This window comes from Myripristis murdjan, chromosome 23 (assembly GCF_902150065.1).
Source record: "Myripristis murdjan chromosome 23, fMyrMur1.1, whole genome shotgun sequence".
NCBI lineage: Eukaryota > Metazoa > Chordata > Actinopteri > Holocentriformes > Holocentridae > Myripristis > Myripristis murdjan.
Genome location: NC_044002.1, coordinates 8,327,260 through 8,344,761, shown reverse-complemented (window position 1 = coordinate 8,344,761; position 17,502 = coordinate 8,327,260). Strand labels below are relative to the sequence as shown.

The 17,502-nt window shown below is 45.0% G+C and overlaps 1 protein-coding gene across 3 annotated transcripts in view; it reads right to left on the bottom strand.

Annotated features, from left to right (window-relative positions):
- Positions 1-1,148: 1,148 nt before the first annotated feature.
- magi2a (membrane associated guanylate kinase, WW and PDZ domain containing 2a) overlaps positions 1,149-17,502 on the bottom strand; it is a 172,843-nt gene continuing 156,489 nt past the window's right edge. Inside the window, exons 13-23 of one of the 3 annotated variants that reach the window (XM_030045816.1) lie at positions 16,232-16,273; positions 15,882-15,994; positions 15,395-15,587; positions 13,425-13,685; positions 12,711-12,896; positions 10,893-11,148; positions 9,215-9,440; positions 8,026-8,178; positions 4,838-4,976; positions 4,428-4,516; positions 2,029-2,228 (exon numbers count right to left, since the gene is read on the bottom strand). In XM_030045816.1, coding sequence (XP_029901676.1) covers positions 2,172-2,228; positions 4,428-4,516; positions 4,838-4,976; positions 8,026-8,178; positions 9,215-9,440; positions 10,893-11,148; positions 12,711-12,896; positions 13,425-13,685; positions 15,395-15,587; positions 15,882-15,994; positions 16,232-16,273 — 1,715 coding nt within the window. In that variant the 3' untranslated portion in view covers positions 2,029-2,171. Of the gene's footprint in view, positions 2,229-4,427; positions 4,539-4,837; positions 4,977-8,025; positions 8,179-9,214; positions 9,441-10,892; positions 11,149-12,710; positions 12,897-13,424; positions 13,686-15,394; positions 15,588-15,881; positions 15,995-16,231; positions 16,274-17,502 lie in introns of all 3 variants that reach the window. The other 2 variants (XM_030045817.1, XM_030045815.1) reach the window with 2 other exon arrangements.

Sequence of the window (17,502 nt, the reverse complement as noted above, 5' to 3'; positions counted from 1 at the left end):
CATCTGAGAGATTCTTCACGGGAATTATTGATGTCAGACCTCATTAGGAACTGGGTAATGAACATTATTATGACCCAAAATGAACCACTTACACAAACAAGAACCGGCAATATCTCGGGTAATGGACTAATTTTCGCTCATAATCTTGTGAAATAAATTATATTTCACTGGTTTGTGAGATAACATCACACTCATATCTGAAAAAATACTGTTTATTATCTATATTGGTGAAATAGATGTTGTATAGCAGCCTCTTTTGAACCCTCTCAGGTGTTTTGGTGTTCAGAACTCTGACTTCAAAGCCAACCTCTGCGTCAGTCTAAGGCACTCTGCCCCTCGGTGTCCCATGAGCTTCCTGTCCCCGGCGTGCGGCCGGACAGCACCTACGCACGTTGCTTTGTTCGTCAAGCACAGGAATGAGGAAAATGAATTGACCATGGCACCCCCGCTGAACTCGGGATGATTCAAGCACGAATCGACCGTGCAAGTCCGGCGCAGCGGGCCTGCTGAGAGCCGGAGCTGCAATCACAGGGCTGAACGGGAGCGCACGGAGGAGCTGGAGCGCTGCAGACTCCGGTCCACGCCGCGGGCCGTGGCTCGTGGAGCCCGCGCTGCTGCTGCTGCTGCTGCTGCACGGGCCACAGCTTCCATCGGTTCAACTAAGGTACTGTATGCCTCAAGATGATCTTATTTACAAAATGATCCCACATATTCATATTCATTATAATATATCTATGTCTATAATCATCTGATAGATTATTCAAGACAGATTCAGGCCCATACAGTCTTTGTTAAGGCAAAGTTCTGTTGATGAGTAAATTTCATCACTGCTGTCAATCTTTGTTTCATTCTCTCTTGTCAAAAACAGAAAAACCCTCTTTAACATTCCATTTCATAAAATAGACTCCATTGTATGTATATATATATATATATATATATATATATATATATAAACTGCAACTGCAATGGCAACCAACATTGGCTGCCTGTCAGTGGTTTACATTTGCACGTGTCCATCAAGTTCTTGTTGCAGTGGAAATGGGGAGTGGGGACAGTTAATTCATAATTCTTCAAAGTTTGTACCCCCAGATGATTCCCTGTCACGCTACACACACATTCTGCTTGGTTTGTTCTCTCCTCCATTTAAAAAAGTGGATGGTTTTCCAGTTCTTAAGGTGGTGGGTGTAAAATTATTCTCAAAATAATTTAGAGTACAGCATCATAAATAAAAAAAGAAATGTTCCTCTAAAAACACATGGTCCACTTCACCCTGCCCCTCCCCGGCTTTGCCTCAGAGGTCTATGGCTGATGGGGAGAGGGGGACAAGGGCAGAAAAGGAGGTGCCAGGGCATGAGGAAGGGTCAGGATGGGTTCAGATGGGGTGGTTCAGTCCAGATAGGTTGGTTTAGTCCAGATGGGGTGGTTTAGTTCAGAAAAGCTATTCCAGTGCACCCCAGTCTGGACCGCCATGGTGGGGCTGCAGTGTTATCTGCTTAATGTTGACGTGCCTGAGCGCAGCGTGCTGGGCAGCTTGTCCGATCCAGGGATCTTCCAAGGCCCAGGAGAGACCGTGGCCTTCCTCCCTCCTGCGCTGCTGCTGCTCTTGCTGGGGTGGCTGGGCCGGCTCTCTCCCAGGCCCCTCTCCAGTTCCCTGGGCCTAGGCTTGCTGTGCTCTGGCTCCATCTGTTGCCCACCACCATTGCGCTCCCCATCTTCCCTACTGCTCCCATTAGAGTTTGTATGTGGCAGCTTGGAGCCTCTCGGGGACTGGGTGGATTCTCTTTTCCCGCTGGGAATGCTGCTCTCCCCAGCCTTTCTCTCCTTGGACCTCCCTCTGGAGCTTCTGGAAGCTTTGGACTCCCTAGTATGCTCTTCTTTGCCCCCTTCCCCCTCAGTGTTGGGCTGCCCCCTGTGCCCGCTGCCCTTGTGGGTGGACCTGCCACCTTCTTTCTTGGCTCTGCCACTCCCGCTGGGCATAGGCACCCGCCTCCCCTGGCCGATCAGATCTGGATTTAGCAGCTCGACCATGCGGGGGCTCTGGGAACGCTCCGTCCGGCTTTCTCGCACCACCGGGTCTTGTGGGACGTCCAGGGGCAGCAGGTGAGGTGGGTCAGGGGCCGGGACCAGATGAGATGAAGGCGATGACATGGACAGGCTGTCGATGGGAGGGGCTACTTCCGACAGGCTTGGGGAGGCTGAAGGGCGAGCATCCCATGGGGCGGCATTGTCTGAACACAAACACACGCATGCAAGCACAAGTGCACAAACACACACACACACACACACACACACACACACACACACAGAGTCAATAATGGGCTTGCACATTCACAAACATTCTCCATACAAGCATGCACATGTACCGTTCAACACACTCAAATGCAAAATGAAATCAAAACAAAAAGGATCACAGCAATCATTGCTATTCTACAAGCCATAAGCATTTAAGGAAAAATCAAAGCAGCCCTACAACCTACTTTCCAATGTGTCTGTGGGCAACTCTACTTTTAGACAACATCAATCTGCCTTCGCTTGCTCCCTTTAAAGCCCTGGCCAATCTAAAACCTTGGCGGAAAATCGAAAACAGGTTTAATGAAATGGATGATGTGCCCAATAGGGTGGTGTTTTAGTGAGAATGAAAACCTAAGGGGCCAAGTGCCTCTTTCTCTCAAGCCTTAAGAGCTCAGCAGCCAGTGCGCCGGCTATCGTGAATCTACAGCCCACTTCTCCAGAACCCTCCACTCTCACGGACTGTTAGCTTCTGTTTCTGCACCGATGAGTCTTGGTCCCTGGGCCATCAGTCATTTTCAATGGGCTAGGCAGGGGGCAGAGGCTAGGCTAGCTACACTAGCACCATGAGGCCCAATTATAACTAAAATCTCACGTAGCTCTGGAGCATACTTGGGTAAGGGCTAGGAGTTACAGAAAGTACCTGGTGATTTCACACTCGCTCATCATAGTCAGGTTTCACCCACCGCCTCGCACATTGAAGTGACATCCACTTTCCCTGTGACCGCTGTGTGGCCCAGTGGGATTGTGAAGACGCGTGTTTGTGTTTTTGTGTGTGTGTGTGTGTCCATGTCTGCATGCGAGTTTGGAGACCTGTGATTACCTCACGCTGTGCTAACGCCTGCTGTCAGCTCACTTATGGCTCTAGTCCCTTCACATTTCCGCTGAGTGACCCTCACACACTACAAACTACGTATATTTGTTCCGCAGAAGTGGAAGTGCTGGTCTCACCACACACACAGAGGAGCCATCACGAAAACAGACACACAGCAAAACACAGATCCACTCAGTATTATTCATGCACATGCCCACAGTCATACTGTTTTATTCCACCATTACTCTGCCTATTCTGTTGCTTTTTGTTTATTCATTTTTTTGCAATTAGGTGTTCCTAAAAAGCACATAGAAAAAAAATAATACAAAAATAAACATCTTGCTCCTTTGAACATTAGCATGCTAATGTTTTAAAATAGCCAAAATGATCACCGTTGCTAATTTGCATAACCTCCCAGTATGCAAATAAAGTGCCTATAAACTGCTAGCTGTAAAATTAAGCCCACACAGAACATGCGGGTTAAAGCGCTTCTGCTAATTTTAGGACTCTGTGCCGCCCAGGAATATCTCCAGTGATTGAGCACAGTGTCTTCTGACTGACCACTGTAATACTCCCTGTGTGCGCATTTCAAGGCTTTATATTCCTCCCAAGACAAGTAATACAAAACCTCTCCACACAGAGAGATTAAAGTCCTGTCATAAAGGGGCTGTCAGGAAAGGCGTCTGAGCGACAGACATGGGAAACCACATTGCCCACTATTTCCTGTGTTTAAAAGCTGGAGGGTGCCAAAGCCTACTGCTGATGAATGTGTGTCACTGGGGGCTTTGGTGCAGGGGTGTTCAGCTTAAAGGGCTTTCTCTCTCAGCTTCCCTGTGATGATATGGAGCGCAGTGAGCGTCACGCTGGTGCAGAGGCCATGGGAGTGAGTGACGCATTGGAGTTTCATTACCCGTGGTGTCACACAAATAAATGTCCCCTCCCAGGCTCAATTCGTGCTGTGCCGAGATTTCACTGAGTAAATAATCTACCGCAATATTTCAGATTCATCTCCTGTGGCTGACTCTGGGTGCACACTGACGCCGCTATATTTTCAAGCCCTGTAGGTAGCTGTTGGCTGCTGATTTATCTGCAGGTGTCTTTTTAGGTGGGGGACAGAGTTATGCGCACAAATTTTATAACTTTATGCAGCTGTCATTGATCTATGGTGATTATATCACAAGCGAAAAAGCAAAATTTCTTATTATGGTGGGAAAGAGGCCAGTGTGTCCTGATAAGGTAGTCACAACAAAACACTCAAAAACCACAGCACACAATGTCAGGGTTAAGTGGTAGAGAGAAGAAAAACATTCTGATGGTCACAAACCGTGTCTTTAGAGTGGCCCATTAGGAAGAAATAGGGGGAGCCATGCTTGTCACTTTTCATGCACATGGAGAGACTGGAAGATACCATTCCTATAGAAGGGGAAGTAACAACCTAGACCAATCATAAGGGTTAGACAATTGAAATGGACAGTTACACTACTGTTAGTCAAGACAGAACAGATACATCCATTAGTTTCTATCAGAGAAATACAGTATTTAAGAGTAATAAAGAATATAGAGTACACAGTATAAAGACAGGAGATTTAACATGAACATAGATACATGCCAGAGTACTATTAATCTAAATTGTTATCAAGAATTGAAGTGATATTGATGTTAGACAGTGAGCAGTGTAAGAAATGATCCTGGAGACAAAGTGAAGGGTTAACCGAGGCAGGTGTTGCTACTCACCGTACTCGGGCACCTGCCCTGTACCCCTCTTGAGGAGGAGACGAACCCGCCTGCCACCGGACTTGATCAGCTCGATGGCCCTGGCGTGGGTCATGTCCCTGGTGGTCTCTCCGTTGATCTCAATGATTTGGTCCCCGACCTGAATGTTCGGACATGAATGTGCGTTTGAAGGGATGGGCGAGCGGGAGAAATGAGAGAGGAGTGAGTGAGCATCTGTCAAGGGAAATGTGCATGAGAGCTAACGTCTGTGTGTGAGTGAGTCAATGTCTGCCCCACCCAGGCAGGCATGTTTCAATTTGTGCATATACTGCGTCGCAAGGTGCATACTATAGATACAGCCTTATAGGTAGAATAAATATAAAAGTTATATAGAGTGTCATCATGCTACATAAATTTGCTGGACAAGCTCACAAATGTGCAAATAGATGAGCAAATTAACAATGGCGTTTGCATGCCGGGAAACCGAGGCAATTATCTCTTGGCAGGCTTGGAGATGTGTACAATACATATTAAGTAGAATATTAATAATCTTCATTTACTGGCGATGACGGTGATTTATAAGGATCAATATGGATCTATAATTCATTGGCTTTCCCATGAGCTTGTGTAAGCGTTAATAAGCATTACCAGACATGGATTCGTGTCAGTTCTAATTAATTTCAGCAGTAATTTCGACATGTCATTTCGATGGAATTATGGAGACACTTTCCTGTGGGGCGGCTAAGGAAGTTATTAGTGCTGAATACCAATGTCCTGCCTGGCTAACACAACATGGCTTTGTACGAAACTGCAACAACTCAGTTAATGCAGTCAGCCGGCGTGCATATTAACAAGACAGCCTTTCTTTTTTGGCATGACACTGAGGTTGCAACCTCTTTCTGATGTACGCAGAGAGGTCAAAAGGTCAATTCTCCTTCTAGGATGTCACTCCTCAGCCCTTCAAATGATGGATCCAGGATTGACTAATGGGGAGGATTCACTGGGAGCAGGACAGGAACGTGCCGGCCAATTACGCTAACAAATGGAGAAGTCCTCCAGTAATGGCCGGGGTAATTTGAAAGTCAGGAGCGGACTCCAGACCAGGAGAAGGGGGAGTCATTAGGTGTCATTACAGTGGTCTGAAGAGAGGTGGAAGGCAAGACGGTTCGCTCATTAATTCTCACTTCCTGACAGCAGAGGAGAGTGATCTCCATCTTCATCTTTAATAAGGAGGGAGCGAAAGAGCAAAAGTTGAATGGGAGGCCTGTGAATGCGGTGCCGGGGAGTCGGCAGTGGAAATGAAGTTGGCCTTGAGTTGCCTCTATTGCAGGTGATACCCACGCACAGCTCCGGCTTTTGTCGAGATGTTACGGCTTGAAGAGATACTTGAATGATTTGAATGGCAGTCAATAATATTTCCTGCCAGTCACTTGAACCACTGCTGAAATTTATAAAATAAAAACATAAAAACAAATGCTTCTCAGGATTATTTAGTATTCCTCGATCACAACAAATCTAGTCAATGATAACACTAAGCAAAACAACACATGCCTGGTTAATACAGGCATTTTTATACTATTGAAATGTGATAAAATGCCTGGTGTGACAAAGTGACAGCTTAAACTCAAAATATAACATTGCACAGACATGGCACATTGCACTGCATCTATTCTACCTCTGTCATCTGATTGTATTTTTAGCGTTTACTTACTTTTTGATTAATAGGTTTTATGTAAATTTCTTCCTTGATGTTAACTACATTCCCCTGTGCTACTGTGTCAATTTGAATTTCCGCAACAGGGCATCAATAAAGGTACATCTTATCTTAACTGAAAGGGGTTAAGAATACTTTTAATAAACATTTCACTCTTTCTAAAGCTAAGCATTGATTAATGAGCCCTCTGTACACAAACCGATCTGCATCTAAGTGCATCGTTGGAAGATGGATCAAAGTCTTTGCTTGGAGAACAAAAGCCTGCACCCTGGTCTCTATTGAAATTCACAGCCTATGCGCTGGAGTCTCGTTTCTTTGGGTAAACATAATCCTTACAGCACCAGCGCTGCATACTACATCACCACTAAAAAGCATAGACAGACACTTTTATAATCCAGCCCAAGTTTATTTTTATTTGCCTTTGATTATCCCACATACAATACTGTGGTCTGTCAGGCCATCCATCAAAGAGATCAGAGTGCATTCCAGCTTGTATATCACCTGTGTTGATGATAATGATCAAAAATATCATAAATCAGGCTGGTGGCTTTGAGAGGAGAGACGGACCCTTAGCCGTTCCTTCTCCCATTCCACCTGGGCTCCGCGCCCGGGCCCACCGGACTCCATCGACCTCATCACTGAGCAGGGGGGAGTAATACCTCCCTGGGGGCATTTTACACACATTATCTTTGACAGGTTCATTACAGATAAGGAATGTACAGCAAGTGCAGGCTATCAGCCAAAGACGCAAAGACTGGAGAACACGCAAGTGAGAAAAAAAAGGGAGCGAGAGAGAGAGATCAAGAGAGAGGTGACAGTCCCAAGATAATCTTCATTGGCAAATACGGAAAAGCTGCTGCGAAGGTTGAAGTTTATGTCAAGGTGCTGGAAAGCAAAGCCACATCTCTATAAACTCTGAGAGCAGCAAAGTAAATGGAGCAAAAGACTCATGTTTTAGTAAAAAGAAATTTACAGAGACATGGAGTTGGGGAAGGTTAGCAGAGTCTTCTACTCCATTTTAATTTGTATCTGATTTTTATTGTATCTATCAGTTCCTAAAATATGGGTCTTCTCACTGACGACTGCCCCGCAGTACCAGTGGCAGTAGCAGTCATACCTAGAGGGAGAATTACGCAGCTAAGTAAACATTAAAGTGAAATTTAAGTTGGCCCAGTTAAATGTTTTATCTATCTTATCTATCTTTATCTTTTTGAATATTATGTGTAACTAAAATACAGAGGAGAGATGAATTTCAGGGACCAACTTGGGAGGAGTCAAACTCCTGCACAAACTCAGCTCAACTCCAAAGGAGGAACATCTCAGAGTTATTTTGACAGACTGTTCTGGAAGCGGGCCTGAAATGATAGTTGCTGCTTTGATAACATCAGACAATTACAGAGAGCTTCTGCCCTGTAATCCAGACTGATAAAAAGCAGCTTAACGCTTTGGGGAATGTAATAGCTTCTGTTACAGGAAGTGACATCACCACACCTACCCTCATCCTCCCATTGCGGATGGCCGGCCCGTCCTCTGCCAGGCGCAGGACAAACAGGTCCATCTTGTACTCCCTCCCTCCGCGGATGCTGAAGCCGAAGCCTTTCACGCTCTTCTCCAGCTCCACTGTGAAGAAGTCGAAGTCCTGGGTGAGCTGAGACAGTCGAAGATAAGATATGACAAAATTAGACAAGATGAAGCTTTAATGATCTCTGTGGGGAAATTGGCTCATCTGCAGCAGATAATAGTGCTATGGAGAAAAATAAGGTAATAAAAGGAGTAAATGCGGGGGATTTAAAGAAAACACAACCAACAATCACAACACTACAATATATTAAAGCACCACTATGCAACTTCACATGCCTGATGTCCCAGATGGCAGCAAGAAGCAAGTGAATTTAATTAAAGTTGAATTATTTGACCTCAGTTCCAAGAAATCACACGTCACAACGTCAATAAACTGCACACCGCACGCTCATGTTTAACAACTTGGCTGGTTTACAATACTTTATACCAAAGGATGCCAAAAGAACAAGAGAGGCAAAAGATTTATTGTGGGTGAGTCCTGCTCTCTCTGGAAGCTGCGCTCCCTCGCTGCTGTTTAGCAGACAGTTTGTATTTCATGCTTTAGTGAAAGTTTCAATTTGTCATTTCCTGTGGGTGGGGAAGTGTCAATATTTCATTTGGGCAAATAGCAGGAATCTCTGCTGTAGGTGTATTTCCACGTCAATATATTGCCTAGTGCAGCCGTGAGTGCAAATGTATGAATAAAACGTACAAAAAAATGTAATTACAGCATGCGCGAGCTTGCATAATAAAAACATCAGTAGAACATACTGGTGAAAAAGAAGACAAATACGTGCAATATAAAATATAACAAAAATATGAAATATATGCAGCCTCAAGTAGACGAAAAAATATAGCACAGAAATGTGAGTGGATGAAATATCATATAACAGTAGCAATGAAGTTAACTATAGCATTTTGCACTGGATTTGGCAAATTTATGCCACTTCTTATTTACATAAAGCTGCTCAATGGTTAAAAAAAACACAAATGGCACAGGCTCAAGCTGGCCAACAGAAAGTGTGGCTGGCATGGAGGCACTGCTAGTCGAATTTGCAATATGCAAGTTTGCGATGAGATGAACTGAGCCGCACACGGTCTTCTGCTGTGGAAAACCTCCTTACTTGAACCGGTGGCATCCGGTAGTCTGGGATGGTGAACTGCCTGGCATCCGTGGTGAGCTGTCTGTAGTCCAGCAGCGGCGGATGCCTGTAGTCCAACGTGGGCGGCTGCCGGTAGTCTGCAACTGGAGGGTGCCGGTAGTCGACCGGTGGCTGTCGATAGTCTGTGAAGGGGGGCTGTCGGATGTCTGGTTTAACGTCCTGCCTCGCCTTCACCTCTGACCTGTAACTAACAGACCAGTCAGATTGAAGGAACACTCGGAGGCAGAGGAAAGTCAGATTTCTATTACTGTCGTCATTAAATTTGGACATGGTACATTACTTTTATGTTTGAGTGCACTTAGCGCGCTGTGAGAGTAATGCTTTTTGACAAACTGTTGGGTCACCCGGCACTAGCTGACAGGAATGGCTTGCTTTGGTTCACACTGACAACCTTTAAACAAGACTCAAGTGGGGAAATTAAACTGTTTTCTCCCACACATCACATCAAATGTTTATGATAAAAACAAGCTCTTTCAGGGGCCGGCAAAGCATTCAACTCTGTACAAAGAGATTTGGAAATTCTGTAAAGCAGAGGGAAAAAGGCAATGACACTGTAGATTTTGGCCCCTTGTAGTTCTTGTTGAAATATTCAACGTACCTCTATAAAGAAGCAATTTGTGTAAATAATTTAGTGCTCCATAAGAGTTAAGTGATGTTATACAACAAACTGGGGAGAGAGAGAAGGGTGAGAGATGAGCAGAGAGGAGAGACAAAATAGTGGGAAAGAGAAGACTGAAAAAGTGAAATAGATGGAGGGGGAGGAGAGGAGAATAAGAGAATATAAAAGAGAGAGAAGTAGGCAGAGAGAAAGGCAGACAGGGAATGAAAGAACATGACTCACTCATACCTGTATTCTCAGAGGAGCAGTGTTTTGCCCCAGAGACAGATGGAGGGCTAGTCTATAAAAATGCCTCACTGCATCAGAAAAGCAGCTACAGATTTGAGACTGTAAAGCAGCACAGCAACGAAAGCCCTCTCATAATATGTAAAATATACCTTTACTGCGTGCTTACTGGCACTTTGAAAGGAAAATTCCCTCGCTCCTAATTGGCATCCTTGCAAAGCATGTCAGCATATACCTGTTTATCACTCCAGCTGGAAAATGCATGTGGATGATAGCACAATGAGCTTGGACAGCAGTAACTCGTTACATTTACTCATGTCGCTGTCACAGTAGTTTTTTGTGTATTCTCTTTTTTTTTAAATGAGTAATTCTCCCTTTACTCGAGTACTGTATTTAGTTACATTTCAAATCCCTGAGTGCAAATTTGATTGGCTCTCTATAAACACCGCAAACATGATCATCATAAAGTGACAAATTTTGGAGCCTTCCACAATGAATGGTAAATCAGCAGAGATGACCTTTTTTCCTGGAATTTCCATATTTCCAGTTAGAAGAATCAAGTTTTATGCACCTTTTAGACCTGCAGGGAAAAGACTGCATCGATCAAAGTTACTGTTTCTAGACCATTAACTCAGTAACTTTAAGTTCACATTTTAAATGATCTACTGAAGTAGATTTTTTACAGTGTCACCTCTACCTAAGTAAAATATCAGCAAAGTAATCATCCTTCTACTTGAGTAGAAATTTGTGGTAGTCTTCTCACCACTGTGCTCTGATAGGTTACGTTTTCATTACCTGCTTTCGTGGGTGTAGGTCTGTGGTGGCGGGGCAGGCAGCTGGGTCACAGGGCTCTGGTGGGGCATGGGGCTGGGCTGGGTGACCATGGGGTTGGGCTGGCTGATGGCGGGGCTGGGCTCCGACACCGCTGAGCTGGGCTGAGGGCCTCCAGAGTTAGGCTGTGAGGTCGCGGTGGCAGGCTGGGTCTGAGGACTGTGCTGGGCCATGGGACTCTGTTTCTCTGAGCTCGGGGCTGACGGAGGGTTGCTGAGCTCTGAGATTGAGAACACCAAGAGTCAGAAAACTAAAATCAGAAGAAGCGATTGGCAGAGTCGCTGTGGTGCTGCAATCACACAGAGTTACTTTAAAGGTCCTTTATAACCTACTCCTGGGGTTTTCAACCCATTCCTCATGGACTACCTGTCCTGCATGTTTTTGTTCAGCTCTACCTTTGCACACCTGATCCAATTAAGGGCTTAATGCTGACTGGTTGAAACAGATTTACTTGAACAGGGTGTGCAAGAAAGGAGAAATGGGAAGGATGTGAGATGGTTCATTCACAGGGTATGTCTGTCAGCATTTTTGGAAAAGAAAGAAACTAAACTAGGTTGGACATATGTTTTCCTCTATCACATAAGACTTATTCATTTGAAATATGTCTGATCTCAGCAACGTTGTGGCGTTTTGAGTCTATCATTCTATAGCTCTTTTTATAAAACAATATAGACGTAGGCCTATGGTGTTTGGAGGGTCAAATGTTTTGATGCAAAACTCTTCTGTGTCATGTATAGCTTGCAGATTTTCTTACTATGATGACAGAGCACATATAACATTTCGGCTTGAATTTATATAAAGTAATAGAATTATGCCCACAATATGAATGGCTAACATTTACTTCATAGGTCCAATACAAACAGCAGCTAACTTGTTGAGGACATTGCCTCTCATTCATTTTGATTAACTTACACCACTTCCCTCCCTCTGAATCCATACAAGGCCATCCATGAAAACATGTGGCACTAACCAAAAATTGTGCTTATCCAACCTGTCAGAGTAGGAAATTAGTCATAAGTGCCCAAAAACTCTCATAGACTGACATTTGGTTCTACTTTTAGGAGTGCAAATAAAAGCATGTTATCAACATTCCTATGAAATAAAAGCATTCATATCTCAACCACATGGCAAGCATGAGTGAAAGTCAGTGTGAACTTTTTCTGTTAGAGAAACTACAATATGTCATCATAAGTTTCAATTTGCAGATGTGCCTGTCGATAGCAGTGTCATTCATTCTTAATACTCCTCGGTCAGAGTACGTTTAGGACGTTTGTTAACTAACTCTTATGTCCGACTCTGAGTGGTGACCATTTTTAGTTATAAAAATACTTTTAGTACTCTTCTTATGAGTAATTCTGAGATGTTTGCGAATTATGGGCCTGGTTGTGTAAGGGCAGAGCTGGAACAAAAACTTGCAGGACAGGTGGACCGGGTTGAGCATCACTGGCCCTCTCTATACTGTGCGTGCTGCAACATGCATTAGAAAGATAGATAACTAAACAGAGACAGACAGCAGCTCTGTTCAAGCATTTGTATGCATGAGTGTTTGAGGATGCTAAGTGTTGATTCAATGAAGAGAACTTGCAGACTGGGAATGTGCAACTCCCGGATATAGCAAGTGCCAGCTAATCTATACACAATCACTTTTTGCCGAATCTAAATTACAACTTTCATTTAACAAAGCCGATCCAATTACTGTCAAAATCATGCTCTATCCAAAGAACCGCAGCTTCACGTCCTTGTCTGCTCCCTGTCTGTGTGTGTGTCCACATGCTCTCTCACCTTCCTGTGGTATGATCCTCAGGGTGACGCTGAGGCCCGCGTCCTTGATCAGCTTAACAATGTCTGCGTGTGGCATGCTGACAATGGACTGACTGTTCACCGCCAGTATCCTGTCTCCCACCTTCAGCTTCCCACAGCGGTCTGCCGGGCTGCCCTCGATGATACGCCCAATTTTATGGGGCACAGCTGGTGGAGGATTCAAACACAAACACCGCAGGTAAAACACAAACACGCGCACGCCGCGGCAGATCAGCAGACTGGAGGATTACGCCGTTCTGTGCTCAGACACCACTGACTGACTGACTGTTCTCTCAGTCTCTCTCATTTTGCTGTTCACCCCAGGCTTACGTAAGACAGCCAGGTTTTTGCATGTGTGTGGGCGCAGCATCGAAGCTCACGGCGGCATAGCAGTGATCTGTCTGACTGACATACTGTGGGAGGGCATATATAATTGAGATGGAAGGTCAGATGAGTGAAAAAGAGGTGCTTCATTTTTTATTGAGCCTTGACCTCTCCCTCCAGCCAGTTTTAGTTCATGGTTTGGCACTTATCTTGCAGCTATAAAAAGCCTCTGTTGGGCTTTACATGCTTCTAAGAGCTTTCATATGAGGCTTTGCACCTGAAGCGGTTTTCATACAGAATAGAGAATGAGCGTTAATGTGCTGGAATCTATCTGACTCCACAGGAAGCTCAGGAACCGATCTGAGAACTCACTGTTGGTGGCGGTCGTCTCAGGCCGGTTGAGCGAGCTGATGATGACGAAGCCGAAGCCTTCGCTCTCCTTCCGGTTGATGATGACGTCACTTGGTTGTGCATTAGGGGTCGACGTCCCATCTGAAGCGGTGGCATTGGCGGTGCCGGCGCCGGGTGCTGGGGTGGTGCCGGTGTTGTTGCCATAGGTGAAGTCGCTGCGTGGGGAACTGTGCTGTGTGGAGACAGAACCTGGGCTGCGGCCGTTCTCCGGACAGGACTCACCTGTAGAGGGAGGTAGAGAGCTGAGCAGGCTGCTGCACTCGTCTACACACTCAACTTATCGATGGACAAACACAGGCGCTATTTTCAGGAGCTCAAATCCTGCTCAGCCCATCTCAAACAGCCACAAAAAAACTCTGTGTTTAAATCAAGTTAAATTAAGATTACTGACTGTTTTCATGCTGCTGTTTGTTGTTTTGAAGAACAACAGTGTGCTACATAATTGCTGTGGAGGAATCCAAGGATAATCCTGCATACACAAAACAATCAATTTTACAGAGAGGCAGAGCAGTGCTACTTTGTTCTCCTCCCCTGAAAAATTGGGTGAAAAACATGTCAGCGTTGAATCTTGTCCCTGTGAAGAATCAAGAATCAGACACAACACAGCAATTCCGAACAGAGGAGAAAAACAACATCCACGATGTGGTAAAACACATCATTAAAATGCAACATTGTGTCACTCCACCCACAGAGATATAGGCTTCTTGCACCTACACTGGTGTGTGTGTGTATGTGTGTGTTTGTGTGTGCGTCCCGCTATACGAGGTGATCAAACCTGTCTATCATTAGAACAGGAATATTTGTGGTGGTTTAGTCTTGCTTCAGACTCAATGCTATGTAACTGTGTGAATAAACATGCATACACATATATGTCCATGCACCAGTAAATGTACAAAAAGCCATGAAGGAAAAATGCAAAACTCCAGAAAAGAGAATGGAGTGTGTAAAAGCTGAAGTGGGACATTAGGCGCAGGCAGAACCGGGAGCTCAGAGTAGAGTACACAGTCTGACACCTTGCAAAGTGCCAGTGGGAGTCAGACAATTAGGATGGAAGTAAGGGCTGCAGAAGAGGCCAGGCATGAGTCAGACAGTAGCCTTTAGTGAGGAGAAATTGACGGAGAAGGCGGAAGAGAGTGGGAAGAAGAGGATTGGTGAGAAGAGTGTGCGCTTGTATGTTATGTGTGTGTACACGTGTGTGTTGGCAGGCAGTATAATGACAAGAGCAGGGGAGACTGGAGTTCACAGGAGGCAGTGCCGTGTCCCCAAGCTCAAAGGTACAAAGCCAAGTGGCTTGCAGAAGGGATCGGGGGGATCAGAAAGCAAAGGTGTGTCTGAGAAAGAGAGAAAGAGACAGCGAGAGAGGGAAAGAAAGAGTGTGTGTTATTGTGGGGAGGCGTCACTATAATTACTCAGAGAGATTAGTGCTTCGGTTTTCTGATTGATTAAATCCTGTTTCCTGAATCATTAAAGGACATGAAGCCAGCACTGAGCTGGAGAGGAGAGACAAGAGGATGACAAATACGACAGAGGGATTACTTGACACAGAGGACACAGGCACGACGGGCAGGACTGCAAGATCAATTCACTTATTAATCCAGTTTCTTAAAACAATTCACTGCAGTGCTAACCATGCCCGTACACCAGCCAGCCTGATGCTGACACTCAAGTCCAAAAATCCAACCTTAGCAAAGGCTGTGCGGCCAGTGTCACAGATTGATATTGATAATATATTGATATTATGAAACTAATAATATCACATAAACATAATTAGCTGTAGTCTCATGTTAGCCGACATTCTGCATGACTAAAGGTCGCATTTTTGATCACAAGTCACAAGTGGATGTCTCATTTGGGGAAAACATAATTGGCACAGACATTTTTAATATATGAAAAGATTAGCCTGCTAGTCAGCTCCATTTGAGTGTTCTCACCTGCTGCCTGTATCCGCCTCCTGATGACCAGGTTGACCTGGCCGTTTCGTGCCGCCCCGTGCATCAAGTCGATGACGTATCTGTGAGGCTTCCCCATGACGGGGATCCCATCCACAAACAGCAGCTCATCACCGGGCCGCAAGCGCCCATCTCGGTCTGCTGGACTCTTCTCAATGATGGCCCCGATCAGAATCTGTTGTTAGACAGTCACTGTCATTAGGCGTACAGGAAGCTGGAGTCTGAGGGGTTTACAGGCATGCAGTGGCTGTATGTGAACACACTGTTAAGGTGGCTGTTATACTGATAAGTAAATGGCTGGATAACATGATTTAAGTGTTTTTGTGTTGCTTGTTACTTTACAGACATCCAACAATACCAAAGCAGCCAGAGCCATCACTCTCTCAGGGGTCAAAGGTCAACGGTTAGGTGTGTGTAGTGGGTTAGAAAGGAGAAAATGACAGGTTTCCACGCCCATCGCCATACGAGCCTTCTCACGTGTCTCCGGACTCACAGGCTGCCCCGCCTCATCCCCGCCCAGGATCCGGAAACCGAAGCCGGATTTCTGCCTGCGGAGGTGGACCTCAATGTCCTGGTACTCCGCTGCCGAAGCAACACGACACGCACACAACATAGAAATCCTGTTAACCCACCTCGTAAGTGAAATGTTTTGAGTTTGAGAACAAGGCATTTAAATATAGAGCAGGCACTGACGTTTTCATTTCATTTTCTGTGTTCTCCAGTTTCTGCCCTAAGGTTTTACACTGCTTAAACATAATGAAATTCAGTCTGTAAGTGATGTGTTTCTCAAGCACATCCCTTTAGAGACTACATATTTACCTGAGGGGTCCACAGGAAAAACAGTCCGCTGTTGGCCGGGATCTAGACAGGGAAAGATGAGGGAAGCACCCATAAACAAAAACACACTCCGAACATATGCACAGACACGCACAGATGCATGTGCTGTTGATGAATGCGCACACGTACACAGACAATAAACCAGAACACACACAGGGCTCAGATAAAGACTAGAACAAGACAAAAAAACCCTGCCTCAGCATTAGTGTCGCTGCAGAATCCCAGCATCATCCATAAAAGTCAGGAAGTGCTTACAGCGTGTAATATGCCCATCGCTTTATTTACAGTGTGAGGTGGGATGCAAGTACTGATCTGCAATCAGGGGCTTTACAAAACTCCATGATCTGCACAGTAGCAAGATGAACTCAACCGTGGATAAGTGACTGCGAATGAAAAACCTTCCTATTGTTCTTGTTTTAATCACACACAGAGCGCTCTGCTGGGACTCAGCAGGAATGATGGGGAAAAGAAAACCACAGAACACATGATTACACACGAGAAGTGACACAGCTCTTACCACAGAAACCATATACAGTGAGTCTCCTCATTCATTTCACTGGACCATTTATTGCAAGTGCAGTAAGAACTTCACCTTGGGCAAACATTACGTCAAATCGTTTAGCTCTGATTAATTGATTCCACTCAGTGCCAGAGTGCCACAAAGTGAAAAGAAAGGAAAAGGAAAATCCCTGAATCTGTGAAACCAGCCCATCTGGAAACCCGGGGAGGTATTTAATAAAATGCTTATTTGAACTATCAGCCATGTCTGATTCTGCAAGTACAGAGTGAATCACTGCTGAGGCCAGCTCTCACATGCATTTCCTTCAGTCTCCAGCCCACGATTTACATAAATACCGACTTGAAGATATCAACGGTCAAAGAAAACCAACATGATTAATTATTAGAAGTGTTTGCCCACATATCCACCAGGAGTCTGAATGCAAGTGGCCTGGGATTGTGACGCAGGAAAAAGGTCACAGCCTATTTAACCCACAACAACGAGACAGGCAAACAAAGCTTTCCTAAAACTTACTTGCTCAACAAACCCAAATCCTGACCTTTGCGGAAAGCATGAAAACACTGAATGCTACACTGATCATGATATGAACCACTGAAGAAGATGAGGGGTGGGAGAGAGAGACAGACAAAGTGAAAGAAAGAAAGAAAGAGAGAGACCCTGAGAGGTTTGATGAGGAGCCATTCTGACAGCCATGTCCTCTTGAATAACAGGTGTCTTACATAAGACTGCACAC